This window comes from Gopherus evgoodei, chromosome 23, assembly GCF_007399415.2.
Source record: "Gopherus evgoodei ecotype Sinaloan lineage chromosome 23, rGopEvg1_v1.p, whole genome shotgun sequence".
Taxonomy (NCBI): Eukaryota; Metazoa; Chordata; order Testudines; family Testudinidae; genus Gopherus; species Gopherus evgoodei.
In genome coordinates, this window is record NC_044344.1 from 13,539,832 (window position 1) to 13,554,009 (window position 14,178).

The 14,178-nt window shown below is 51.5% G+C and overlaps 1 protein-coding gene across 1 annotated transcript; it reads left to right on the forward strand.

The window, feature by feature from the left end:
• Window positions 1-10,854: 10,854 nt before the first annotated feature.
• Window positions 10,855-12,987, forward strand: LOC115639143 (protein HEXIM1-like). The gene has a single exon (XM_030541557.1). The coding sequence runs from the start codon at window positions 10,870-10,872 to the stop codon at window positions 11,848-11,850; it is 981 nt and encodes a 326-aa protein (XP_030397417.1). The 5' UTR covers window positions 10,855-10,869; the 3' UTR covers window positions 11,851-12,987.
• Window positions 12,988-14,178: the final 1,191 nt, after the last annotated feature.

The following is a 14,178-nucleotide window of genomic DNA, read 5'->3' on the forward strand; positions in this document are numbered from 1 at the left end:
GCTGAGTGGCTGATACTGCAGTCTGCCCCAGGGTGTGGGGCTAGGCAATGACTGGCAGTAGCCATTTACTGAGGTGAGGTGGGCATAGTGGGTGGGGGTTTCCCTGGGAGGGGGAGACCCTGAGAGAAAGGGGTTATGACCAGGGGGCAGCACCCCATGTAAAAGGGGCACCAGGTCCAGGGAGGGACATGGGGGGCGGGGTAGAGGACAGCTGGATCACCAGCCTGCAGAGGGTGCTCCAAAGCTGGAACAAGCTAATTCCCAGGAGTCACCAGCAGGAGGCGCTGCAGGGGTGAGTCTTCTCCTCTACAGGGCCCATGGATTCAGTTCATTTCAATAGCGTCATTGTATTTTGACTTTGAACTTGAACTATTGCTATAATCAAACATGTACATACTATTAAATAGAATATTAATTAGTCTTCCAATGCAATAGAAAAGGAAAACTGAAATTACTCAAAACACCATTTTTCCCATTGAAAAACATTGGTTTTAACATGTTCCCAAGAAATGTTTCTATAGCAAAACAGCATTTTTAGATTGAAAAATGTTCATGCTAAAATTTCTCACCCACCTTGCACCCCTGAGGTTGCCTGTGATCTGCTTGGCTGGGTGACAGGGAAACCAGTTAGAGACAAATGGACTTCCCACTTTGGCATTGTAGCAAACAGCCCTGGAGCGAAATGGTCCCTGGGCACAGGCTCAACCAAGGCGAGGGGACTTTGAGAAGGGGAGTTTCCCTGGGAAATGCGTCTTGCAGTTATATCTAGACATTTATAGTTCTTCTTTCTGCCAAGGGGCCTGGGCTTGTTTGTGCCTCCTTCCCCTGCTGATTTCACAGAACTTTCCTCTGATCTTTTCCCACCCCTGCACTTGTACTTTGCTTCCTACCTGCCCTGGATTCACAGATGCCTTTATCCTCCTGACTCCAAGACCCCGCGCGGGGTGTCCCTGCCTGCCTCAGGTGCTCTTTGATGCCTGCTGTATGGTCAGGTAATCACAGATGGGGTCATGGCACAGAGGCCAGCTCAGAGGGGCTCAGCACAGGCTGGGTCAATAACCACCTTGGAGAGATGGTCTGAGGTCCACTGCTTGGTGCCCACAGCTGGCTCCCTAGCACCACTCTCCAGCCCTGCACATGGTCATGTCTCCCCACTACTGTGACCTGGGGTTCCTTGTGACCCCCACCTGGCTCTGAGGGGGAAGCCACGGCCATTCCTGGCAGGGGAGCCCTTCCCCAGGGACCATGTAGACCAAGACCTTTTATCAGCAACACAATCACTGCTGAGGCTTATGGTTATATATAGTCTTTACAAATATGCAGATTAGCTCATTAAGTAATTTGCATCACAAATTACACATGGAGCTACACAAAACACTGGGAGCCCCAAGAGTTAGTGAAAGCATCTAGGTGGGGAATGGGGCTCTAGCAATTCGAGCAGGGACCTGGGTGTCAGGACTCCTGGGTTCTCTGCCCAGCACTGCTGGAGCCCCCCTGGGTAAAATCACTTACAGGCAAACTTTCAAAAGTGGCCACTGTGTTTTGAGACCAGCCTGAGACTCTGTGGCTGCTTTTCAGAAGCACTGAGCACCCGCAGCACCCATGGACTCATGCTTCTCGTGCCCGTACTCCAAAGCTGGGACTGGGGTGGGTACAGAGCCCCCTGCCACAGCAGCGCCTTGGCCTGTGCACCAGGTTTGCCTCCCTCTGTGCTGCAGGGAGGCCGCCTGTGAAGCCTGCCCTGATTTCTCCTTCCCATTCAAACTCTGCTGTGACTTGTCCCCGTATCTCCCGTCAAGGCTGCCAGACTGTAGCGAGCTGCCAGCTCCTTTGTTCCCGGAGAGAACACGGGGCCTCTGTGCCCACAGCTCTGCCTCGGCCCAGTCACGATTACTGCTCTCGTTCGAGGCACCAGCGTGACATCACATGCACACAGCCCTGCCAGCAGCGCCTTGGCTCCGCCGCAGCCATGGGCTGCTCTCCTGGAGTGCAAACAAGGTGACCTATTGAACACACAGGCACTTTGTACAGCCCCAGGCAAAGCCTGGATGCAAGGATTGACCTCTTCCGCTCCCCGGCCAGGGCCCCCGAGCTGGGGGGCTGCTCTGGGTAACAGGAGCTATGAACAGGGAACAGCTCTTAATTCAGGGAGGGTACAACAGTGCTGGCCAGCAACAGGTACAGTGTGGACAATCTCCCCCTCTGACCCGCAGCCTCTGAGCTATCCAAGCCCTGGGCTCCCCCCCGACCATCAGCTCTGCTATTCTGCCACTGGGATTCCCCCAATAGCTGTGCCAAGCCCCTCAATCCTGACCCACAACCCCCTGCTCTTCCAGCCCAGGGCTCCCTTCACACATAGCTCTGCTGGTGCTCCTCAATCCTGACCCACAGCCCCCCAGTCACTACCCAGATCGGCCTGACCCACAGCAGGCCTTACTTGCCCAGGCCTGGGCCCCCGGCTCTGCTGAGGCACCTCAGATCTTTCCTGCTGTTTTTGTCTTGGGTGTTGCTTGACAGAGTCTGACGTGTCCTGCGGGGCCCTGCCCTGTCATGCAGAGGAAGGTACCTGAGGACAGTTGGCAGGTGAACCCCGTGGCACCATGTAACCATGGGCACTGGGTCTGTGTCCAATTCCTCCCAGCCCCACCCTAGGTGACCTCCCATGAACCCCACCGGTGACCATATCCTGGCCTGCCAGCATTGGCACCAGGGACGAGATGAGAGCTCTGCCCATGTCTGTGGCTGGGAATCCGCTGGCTGCTTGGGGTGGGGAGAGCTGAGGAGGAAATGGGGACTTGCCTTGGGCATTCCCCAAAGGTGCCTTGCTTGCCCTCACCACGGGCATTGCTTGTATCCCGGGTGGCAGAACAGGGCCCTTCCCAGTGACACGTGTGGAGGTTGGGCACAGAGGCAGCTCTGCCATAGGGACTGCTGCTGGTTGCTCACCACAGGGGTTTGTTCCCTCCGTCTTGGGGTGAACTCCTGCCCAGAGGCAAAACTCCCCGATTCAGTGTGTTGTACCCCAGGCCAACCCCAAACATTCAACAATCAGGTGCCAGCCCCACTCCCACCATGCTGCGTCATGGGGTTCCAATAGTCAGGTGGGCCCTGTTCCTTCGCCTTCCAGCTTGGAGCCTTTGGGGTCACAGCGGGGTCTCCACAACAGTGAGAGCTAAAAACATCCTTTTCCTCTCGCAGCACCACAGGGCTCCAGGCTCTGAGGCTTTAAGTAAAAGACTAACTGTCATGACACCTGCACTAAAACCAGGAGAGTTGGCAGCACAGCCTGGCTGGCTCTCTGGCGCACGTGTAAGGGCAGGCCTGGGCTCGGCACTCGTGGGCCTGGCTTTCAAAAGAGCTCGGCTCCCACCACACAGCACTGCTGCAAATCCCGCCCGGCAAGTCAGCTGGACGGTGGCGCACTGTGGCGATTCGGGTGGTTCTGCCTCGCTGGTTGTGGGACTGTGCAGCGCCCAATGCAATGAGCCCAGGTCGTGGCCAGAGGTGCTGCTGAAATACAGACAATTGCACCTTCCTGACAAAGACACTATTTCCATACAGCCACCCCTGCCCCCGTCGCCTCCCCGCCCCACATGGCGCTCGATGGAAACTGTCTCCAGCCCCGTTACTCTAGTGGCCAAGGTCTCTGTGGTGGCCCTGCCACTGGCCCATGTTATCATGTAAGTAAAGCCTGTCCCATAATGCACCTGCAGGAGGAGGCCAAATTGAGGTTCCACAGGCAGCCTGAATTCTGGCATTTCCTCCCGTGTGAGTGCTTAACTTTGCAACCCCAACATTCCTTTAACCTAGGGCTTGTGGATGTAATGATTCATGTGGGTTGACATAAATACGTTCAGTACATGAGCCCGTCACTCAGTGTGCGTGTGTGTGCTCATGAACCTCCTGCTGCATGTGTCTGAGATATTATCTGTGTGCGTTTGCATGCGAACCTCTCGCTCGGTGTGCGTGTATTTGCACATGAGCTTCCTGCTCTGTCTCTGTGTGTGCATTTTAGGTAGCTCCTCCTCTCCTTTGTGCCCCAGGGCCGTGGTGCCAGGCCATCTTGCTCAGGCCCAGGAGGGAGCCGGGCGCTGAATGTCCCAGCCTGTGCCCTGTGAGGCAGGATGGACCCGCGTGGGAATGCAGGAGGGGTAGGGAATTGCAGTGGCCTGGGGACGCCTGTGCAGAACCTGGCCCTGCTGGAGACAGGCCAGGATTTCAGTGCCACTTCTGTACACAGATTCCCAATCCATTCTTTCCCAAAGGTCTGTAGGGAAAGGGGCCCTGGAAAAGTCAATCTGCATGGACGGCTGCAGCCCTGGTGCCCCACTTGCTTAGCAGTAGGGGGTTGGGAATGGGGAGGCAGCTTAGGCTCGGCAAGTTGCACTGGAAAGTGTGTTTCTCAGGAGCTCCGTGGCTCTGACGGGCATGAATGCCAGCTCCAGTGCTTGGAAGTGCTGAACTTAGCCGTGCCGCAGCGTAGCCAGAAGGATCACGTGGCAGAGAGGGGCTTCGGCTCCACTGGATCTTCCCAAGCTCCTGGTGTCTCCTCTGGGCATGTAGAGAGGGGAAAAATACCCAGAGCCATCACTGTCCCTGTGGCGAGGCTGCTTTCCTGAATGATCACGCGCTGTCACTCTGCACCATGGTACAATGCAAGCCTAGGGATCCCGTTGCTGTGTGGCATAGCCTATGCTCCCTGCCCAGCAGGGTATTAGAAGTGGTAAATAATGCTGAGGACAGGGCAGTTATCCATGGCGATCTGGACTACCTGCTAAGCCGGGCTCATTCACAGAAAACACATTTTAATGCGGCCAAATGCAAAACTACACATCTAGGTACAAGGAATGCAGAATGGGGGACTCTACCCGGGAGTGCAGGGACTCTGAAAAAGATGGAGGGTCGTAGTGGACAAACAACTGACCATGTGCAATGCTGTGGCCACCCGGGTTAATGGGATCCGTGGCTGTAGAAAGGGGAGTCGTGGATGAGATAAGGGAGGTGATTTTGCCTCCGTATACGACATCGCTGAGATGGGCCCTGGAATCCTGCATGCAGTTTGGGTGTCTGTTTTTTTAAAGGATATTAAAATTGGATAGAGCAGAAAAGAGCCACAAACATTATCTGAGAGCTGGAGAAGAGATGCACAGCGCTCTGTCTGGGGGCGCCCCAAGAAGAAGATTGAGACGTGATCTGACTAGAGAGCATAAGAACCTTCCTGGGGAGAGAGTGCCAGGTACTACAGGGCTTTAATCTAGCAGAGAAAGGCTGGACGCTGAAGCCAGAGAAGTGGAAGTCAGAAATACGGCACACACTTTGATTAGTGAGGGACCAAACCACTAAGGGAAGTGGGGGATTCTCTGTCTCTTGATGTCTTCAACACAAGACTGGCTGCCCTGGAGCTGGAGAAAGTCACCTCCTTCTCTGGCCAACGCAGAGCTGCACGTCCCAAATTCCCTCTACCCTCTCTTCTCACCCCACTGCCCCTCTTCTCCCCACAGCCACCACCTCACCTTACATGTGCATCTTCTCCAGGGTCCAGGCACCTACTTCATGGAGCCACGCCTGCACAGCTCCACTAATTAGGTAGGGGGCCCTTCATTCTCTTATGTGAAGCCCCCCAGGCATGCACCTTAGAGGGAACTATCTGCAGATCACCTGAATGGAGCTCACAGACCACAGGTGGTCCACGGACTACAATCTGAGAACCTCTGCCTTAGGCTCGTATCATAGAATTGAAAGAGACCTTGAGAGGCCATCTAGTCCAGGCCCCCCCACTCATGGCAAAGTATGTGTGTGCTGTGATGCCAAATGTACCTCCCAGCCCCATGCTAGGGCCCTGGCTCCCCAAACGAGGCCGGGAGGGAGCCAGGCACCTTGGGAAGGGTTTTTCAGATGCTGGCAAGCTGAGCAGGGAGCTGCCTGTTAGCCTGGTGTACAATGCCAAGGAGAGGAGCTCAGGCGGCTGACCTGGTGCACTTGCCAATGGGACTCCCCCTGCCCTGGATCCTGAGCCACAAACCCTGTCCTAGCCGTGCCCTAGCAGCCCAAACCTTCTCTCGCTCCTGCTCCCACTCAGTGTTTCCCTGTGCCCTGGCTGTCTCTTGTGGGGAGCTGGGCTGTCCCCACACTTAGGGGTGGGCTAGATCCAGCCCGCCTGCTATAGGGTCTGACAGGTCTCAGCGGTTAGGGTGCTCAGAGCACACCCACAAGCAGTGCTTGAACGATGGGAACATGGGGGGCGGGTTACTACTGTTTGGGGCTAGCTCCCTTCTGCCTGATGGCCCCCTTCCTTCTCACTGGGGTTTAAATTAAAGCTACTTGACATTCAGGGTCCCCCTATTTCTTCCCACAATTCAAGTGCTGCTAACAGGATCGGGCCCTGCTGGCAATACCTGCCTCCCCCGTTTTAACTGAAGAATCCTGCTTTGGGGCTTCTGGAGTGAGGGCTCGAGCGAGGGCACCAAGCTGCCCATTAGCTGTGGGGTGGTGTCAGTTCAGTGGCTTAATATTAACCAGTGGAAAAATAGGCACCATGGGGTTACGTGGCAGCTGAGAGGCAGTTTTGAGAATGTCGGTGGGGCCTAAAGAGGCAGATCTGATCTTCATTTCTCTGTGCCTCGTCCACCCCACCTGTACAATGGGGTAACAGCCCTGCCCTGCCTCCCACGGAGTTGTGAGGATAAATGCATGAAGCCTGTGGGGGACTCAGAGCCTATGGGAATTGAGGCTAGGAACATGGCTAAGCAAGCTAAACAGAGCAGGCGCGGCCTGGCTACACAGGTCTCCTGGCTCTTTGGGGCTAAAGTATCTGATCCTCAGCTGCATCTGATCCAGCCAAGAGGCCTGGGCCCAAACTTTGGGCAAGCAACCGTCCCTTATTTTAAGGCACATCCCTTGACCATTTTAAACATTAAGTTGATGCTTATGATAGTTGCGTTGTACATGAGGGCAGCAGAAACGTCCACTTGACAGAAAAATACATGACAGGCTCAGGGGAATGGCGGTTCCCTAACTGACCTTTAAAATAAGGGTTGTCGCTTATTTTTCATGTTCTTTCCCTTATTTCCATCCAGCAAAGCCGGTCCCCCTACCCGAACTAGTCACCAAATGAGATCATGTGAGCAGAAACTGTCAGAGGCCGCCTGGCCGTTTTCAGACTCGAGACCTTGGGCCATTGCCGCGGGAGCTGCCATTTTCCTTCCCAGCGGAGGTTCCTCTTTGGTGAGCTGTTGCTGTGGTTATAACCACTCTTAAAACCCCTAGGACGGACCTTGCAAAGAATGAGAGCGGCTCCTGTTTCCTCCTGCAGCCAGATACTGAGCTGCATTTCCGGTGCTGTAAACTTCATCTTCAGATCGACAAGTTGGCAGCTTCTTGTCTGATTGTGAACTAGTCCAGTCTTTTCTTACTGTCTTTAAGACACTGGAAGAAAATGTCTGAGTAGCTGAGTCTTCATTGTCATGAGATGAAATCACTAGAGTCTCTTTTGTGCTGCACTGGAGTTTTCCCTTCAGATCAATTGTAAAGTGAGAAGGAATATATTCCCTCTTCAGCTTATCACTTGAAGGTGCAGCTTTAGGCTTGAGGCAGAGAGATATTTTACAAGCAGTGACCTTGTTACACCTTCTTTAAGCAATTTCTTTAAGGTGTTTTGCAAAAGGCTTGCTAAACCAGCCCAGTAAGTACACACATAGCAGACAAACGGGGAGACATGATTCTGCTCTGACCTCTGACACTGATTCACTATATAACCTTGGGAAAATCGTGTAACTTCTCTGTTCCTCGGTTTCCCCAATAGATAAGATGGGGGATAATAAGATTTACCTCCTTCATAGGGGTGTTTTGAGGCTCAAAAATAACACAGGCAGCTGAAATTAGGTCTCAAAGTTTGATTTTTGTAGAAACAAGCCTTTATAAAACTGCCAAGTAAGAGAAATGAAAAGGAAATAATTTCTTTAAAGCTGTCCCACATACATAAAGGTCTGCAGGACTTGAATGAAATGAAAAACAAAACAAACATCAAAAACTGTATAAAGATTAAAAATAAAAAAAATTACATTTTTTTTCAAATTCATTAATTGAACATGTAATTGATAGCCTGGGTAAGAATTTTTTAAAATACCTATTGTTAATCTGAGAGTGGTCCTCTTGTTAATTAAGCTTTGTTAAAGTGTTTTGAAAGGTGTTATAGTAAAAATATTTGCCGTTCTCGAGCACTTTCCAGCCAAGAATCTCAAAGAGCTTTATGGAGCCTCCCAACTCACCCTGTGTGGCAAGTAAATATTACAATCCCCATTTTACAGTGGGGAAACTGAGGTACAGATAGGGTAAGCTTACACAGTAAGAAAATGGCAGTCAAGATTAGACCCCAGAACTCCAAATTCCATGCTCTGACCACTAGACAACACTGCCTCCTTAACACACCACAGATGCACTTCCATGCACATGACTTCTTCCTCAGGATTTCTTTAACAGAATTGCTGGCTTGTTAAAGGCAGGGGGATTTTTGTGTACTCGCAGCCTGGAACTATACCAGGAGTAACCCACTGGGTATCCAAGAAAGATGTAGAGATTTAGCCAGCTGCTCTGACCTCCAAAATTTGCAGGATGCAAAACAGACCCAAATGCAATATATGAAAGAGAGGGGGAAACACTTCCAATGCCTTCATGCAGTTTGCAGAATGAAGTGACAAGCCCAGGCCCAATCCCCTTTCATTATCAGTGAAAGATCCCTGGTTCCTCTAATTCTGGGGGGTATGGAGGGGGGATTGAGTGAAGGAAAGAGTCCTGGTACTTCTAATGGAAGGTCAGATTAATAAGCCTGGCATTTTAATTCTAACGCTACACATGCTAGCATCCAATGGGCATGTAGGCCGAGATCTCTGATTGCAATGGAAGTTAGGAGCCTAAATACCTTTGAGGATCTGGACCTTAGCCTCTGCAACATTGACAACTGCCCTGGAAACTTTCCAAGAGACAATGGTCTGTGCCCCATATGATTTGCAGGACACCAAGCAGTAGCAGACCTGCCACCCTCCCTCCCCCGTAGTACTGCTGCATCTTGAGATGTTCCCTCTTTCTCAGTTCCCAGTACAGAATAAGACAGCACAGAGTTGTGAGGTTCTGAGCTTGCATGGGATTTAGGAGACCTTGATTTCACATGCTTGTGACCAGGTCTGTGTAGGCCACATTTGTCTGATCAGCCATGTTAGGTGCATGGGTAGTCCACCAGTCAGCGTATATTAGGTGCTCCCCACCTGATCCACAAAAGATGTGTTTGTTAAAGCTGCTTCTGTGTTTAGCTCCAGAGGTCCGTTTCTATCCCTGCGGTGTGCTGAGATGACACACACTCGGATCTTTCCTCCGTGACTCATTTCAGAGCCCGGAGCCAGAGCTTCCAGTGGAGATGGGGGAAAGCAGGTTTGCTGTTCATCCAGGGACGGTGTGTGGGTAGAGAGTGGGGAACACAAGCTATCCTCCTGCAGTGCTGAAGCTCGTGACAGTGCTAGGGGACGAGTTGGCACAGGCTAACCCCATGCAGTGTGCGTGAGGGGTGGGATTTACACACATTAACCCCTAGCCCCATTTTACAGATGGGGAAACTGAGGCCCAGCGAGGGCAGGGACGTGAACCAGGACTGGAACTCAGCAGCCTGGGTTCAGAACCCAGCTCTGAACACTGGACTTGCCCCTCCAAGAGAGACCCCAGGAGTCCGGGCTCCTCTCCTAGCACAGCTCTGTGTCTGCTGCAGCAGCTTGGCCAGTCGTGGGGGAGGGGTAGGCTGCGAGGAGGAGACACTGTCCCTTTAAGATGGGACTTGTTTCTCTCTCTCTGGTTTGTTTACATCTTCCTCCGCTCGATCAAGGTCTCATCACAGTCACCGAACATTTTACGCAGTTCCCAATCCCTGGGGTCCTTCCGCCTCCCACGCGTGTGTCGCTTTTAGGCCCCTCTCGTTTCCAGTCGGAGTTCACCTCCCAACTCCTACCCCCACGCTGCGACTGAGGGGGAGAAGTGGTGCAATCCGCAGTCTCATCCGCTCAACCCACGAAGCCATCCAGGACTATTTTGGATCGTACCATTCCTCGTCATGGGGAGGGAAGATAGGACATTCCGCGACACACACACTGAGAGAAAGGGGACCGTACGGCTACTGACTTTTGTCCTTAGCGAGCCCCTTGAAGGTCGCTTGGAACCGTTCACGTTTAAGACCCCTGGAAAAACAATGGTAGGGACCAAGTGCTACCCCTACTCTCTCATTGGTCTAGCCGCAGATGAAGGACCAATGGTTTTCCCGAAGAAGCCTCGGAGGCCAATGGGTGGTACTGTGGGCCTAGCCACGCCCACTGCTCTAGCTGATTGGGCGCAGCAGAGGCCCCGCCGCGCCTCTGGGAACCGTAGTCGCTCCAGCAGGCGCGGGCCAGGGAATCGATCGGGACCGGAAACCACAAATCCCAGCATACGCCGGGGCGCGGGATGGGCAGCGCGCTTGCGCGGAGTGGGGCGGGGTCTGGTGCCGCTATATAAGGCGAGGCAGCGGGCTGCGAGCCGCAGTTAGGAGCTAGGAGCGCTGGTGTTGGCAGGCGGAGCCTTGGGGCAAGGCGGGGCTGGGCGGCGGAGGAGGCTGGACCTGCGATGAGTGTGTCGGGTCTCGGCGCAGCAGCCAGGCAGCGGCCCGCTCCGGGGCGGGACCAGACGCGTTAACCCCTTGCTGGCCGCGGACGCTTTAACCCCTTGGGGCCTGGCGCGGACTCCCTCCCCGCGCCGCCCGCTCCGGATGCGCCAGGCTCGGGCGCGCCGCGGGGAGAGCGCTCGGCCCTGAGCCCCGAGCCCCGGCGAGCGAGGAGCAGCAGGAGCGGCCCGGCCATGGCTGACCCCCTCCTCGCCGAGCGCCCGCCGCCGCCCGGCCAAACCTCGGCCGCGGAGCCCGCCCCGGCGCGCCGGGAGCCGGCCGGGAGGTGGCCAGCGAGCGCAGCCCAGCAGCAGGCGGAGCAGAGCGCGTGTCAGGCGTCCCCGCCCGCCGGGGCATGCCAGGGCGAGGGCCGCCCGGAGGGGGGCGGAGAACGGGCCGCCGGGGAGGGGCCGCCTCCCGCCGACGGACAAAGAGCCGGGCCCCAGCCGGCCGCGCAGAGCCAGGGCTACGCCGGGCCGGGGGGCCACAGGGAGCGGCCCCCCGGGGGCGGCGAGGAGGAATGGCGGCAGCTGGGCAAGAAGAAGCACCGGCGGCGCCCCTCCAAGAAGAAGCGGCACTGGAAGCCCTATTACAAGCTCACCTGGGAGGAGAAGAAGTTGTTCGACGAGAGGCAAAGCCAGCGGGCTTCCAGGCTCAGGGCGGAGATGTTCGCCAAGGGGCAGCCGGTGGCGCCTTACAACACCACCCAGTTCCTGATGGAGGATCATGACCAGGAGGAGCCGGATCTTAAGACCGGCCTTTACCCCAAGAAGGCGGCAGCCAAGTCAGATGATACCAGCGAGGAAGATTTCCTGGAGGAGGCAGCAGACGAGGACGGGGGCAGCGACGGGATGGGAGGCGACGGCAGTGAGTTTCTCCAGAGGGATTTCTCAGAGACTTACGAGAGGTACCATGTGGAGAGCCTGCAGAACATGAGCAAGCAGGAGCTGATCAAGGAGTACCTGGAGCTGGAAAAATGCCTTTCCAGGATGGAAGATGAGAACAACAGGCTGAGGCTGGAAAGCAAAAAATATGGGGGGGGCTCCGCGGAGGATGCTAGGGTAAGAGAACTAGAGCTGGAACTGGACAGGTTGAGAGCTGAGAACCTGAAGCTGCTGAAAGAGAATGAACTTCACAGACAACAGGAGAAATCTCTTTCCAAGTTTGGAGAGTGAAACTTTTGGGGATGGGTGGGTGGGGGTAGGACTTTTTACATTGATGGAATGTAACATTATATACATGTGTATATAAAAGACAGTGGATCCTTTTTATGATACATAATCAGAATAAACCACAGCCTTGTATTGTTTTTGAAGCTATAGCTAGTGTAGTGTGTGTTCTGTTAACTATGTGCAACTGAGAATTCCCCCCCTTTAAGATAGATGTGACTCAAGGGGAGGGGTGTGTCTTTTTGATGTGCAAGTAAATTTGACTCGACTTATGATGCATTTTATGTTTAAACCAAAAGGGGAAAAAATCCAGGGGGAGGGAAAAACCTAGGGAATTGTAAATCGGCCAAATTCTGAAAACAATAAAATTCATTATAGAGTTCTAATAAATTTAATTACTTGTAAATGGAACCGTTTCAGTGTGATTTCTAGAAGACTATTCAAAATAGCATTCTCCTAGGTGGGAATATGTTTTGAATAATTTATTAGTGATTTGTATTTTTAAATGGCTTATTGCCTAATATAAAATCAACAGAACTAAGGCTTAGACTTAATTCTTTTGCATCTCTGCTCCTTGCAGCCTACAGAATTCCTATTTCCAGTTCTAAAGCTCTAATGTAAGTGGGTTCATATAAACACATTTTGTTTTGTGGTGGCTTAGCAAATATTTTTGCTGTAACAAAAGTAAATGCAACTGGGTTGGTGGGCAAGTGGTGGGTTTTTTACTTTTGTTTCTACTTTATCGAGTGAGGACTACTACAAAAACATATTCGAACAAAAAATGACACTAATGTTGGCCTGCTTTAAGTTTCAAGGATAGTTCTGAATGTCTGTTCTCTCTCATCTGTCTAGAGCTGCTAAGAGCCTAAATAAGCACTGCCTACATTTGTTTGTGTTTATAGGCACCTTGATTTTTTTAATATACTTTAAACTGCAGAAGTCTGATCCTTTAATAAATGCTTAGTAAAATTGTGCAATAACCTTTAGGAATTTTAATGTACAGAAATGTGACCCACAAGTGATGGGGATAAGGTAGGTCAGTGAAAATTTGTATTATCTTAAAACCTATTTTTCTAATCTCTGAATGAGAATAAAAGCAAAATACAGGGGAGAAAAAAGATCTTTTCTCTCCAAACCACTCTGTATAGTGGAGTGTGGTGTCAGTTTTCCCTTGTGCTGAAATGTTTGCACTTTTTATGTAATCACAGGACATTGTCAGTGCACAGACTAGTGAGATCTCCTTCACCCTAAAAGACAACCTGGTGTGGATAGTACATACAGCCATCCTAACCCATAATAAAGCCATAACTAGTAGCCATTTAAACATATGCAATTTTCAATTCCTCAACCTAATACTGAGTGACTGTTTTTACCAATTTTGATACTAGCCAGTATGTAGAGTTTACCCAACCCTATCTAGTCAGTGTCTGAGCAGCAGCTGGGCTTAAACTACAATATGCAAATAGAGCAAGTTATATTCACTAGCTAAAGGCAATTACAGTTGAGATGGGCAGCACAAGTAATCCACATTTCAAATAGAAATGTACATATTAGTCCAGGGAACCTACAACAGCTGGCCATGCAGTGATCTAGGGCCTTCAGTATTAAGGATCAAAATGGATTTTAACTACATGTTCCTTGCAGAAATTCTGCTTTAAGGCATGTATTGCTATCCATTCTTAACGTTGGAAAGAAAAAAAACAGAAAATATTGAAGATCTAGTTGTGGTAAATAGGTTTGTCTTAATTTTCTTTCCTTCTATGACATTAGTCAGCAGAGTCAGGCTGGTGCACTATAGCTTCAGTTGTACAGAAGGAAGTCTGGTGTGAAGGAGGCACCACGGACCATAATATCAGCTTTCTGTAGTGTAAGACTGAATGGCAGAATTGAACAGCAAGGAATGAGTTAATTCCAAGTACAAATGAAATTCTCTCCAAGGAATATAAATACTATGGTTTTAAACTTCCACTATTCTTTCAAGTACTTTGTATGTAATATTTCCATATCATTTAATTCTTTTGAATTATAAAACATGCAAGATTGTGTTTGTATAACATTTTGTAGGATGGAGGGTAAGGTATAGAAAAGGACAACAATAATGATTAGGGGTGTGGAAAAGCTGCCATGAGGCTAGATTAGTAAGGGGGGGGGGGGGTCTTTACAGCTTGGAAAAGAGATGACAGAGGGAATATGATATCTATAAAATCATGACTGGTGTGGAGAAAGTAAATAAGGAAGTATTGTTTACTGGTGGTAAAAATTAGGAGTCACTAAATGAAATGAATAGGCACCAGGTTTAAAACACACAAAAGGTATTTTTTAACATGATGTACA

Coding starts and splice junctions, on each gene's coding strand:
- LOC115639143 (XM_030541557.1), top strand. CDS start 10,870: ATGGCTGACCCCCTCCTCGCCGAGCGCCCGCCGCCGCCCGGCCAAACC.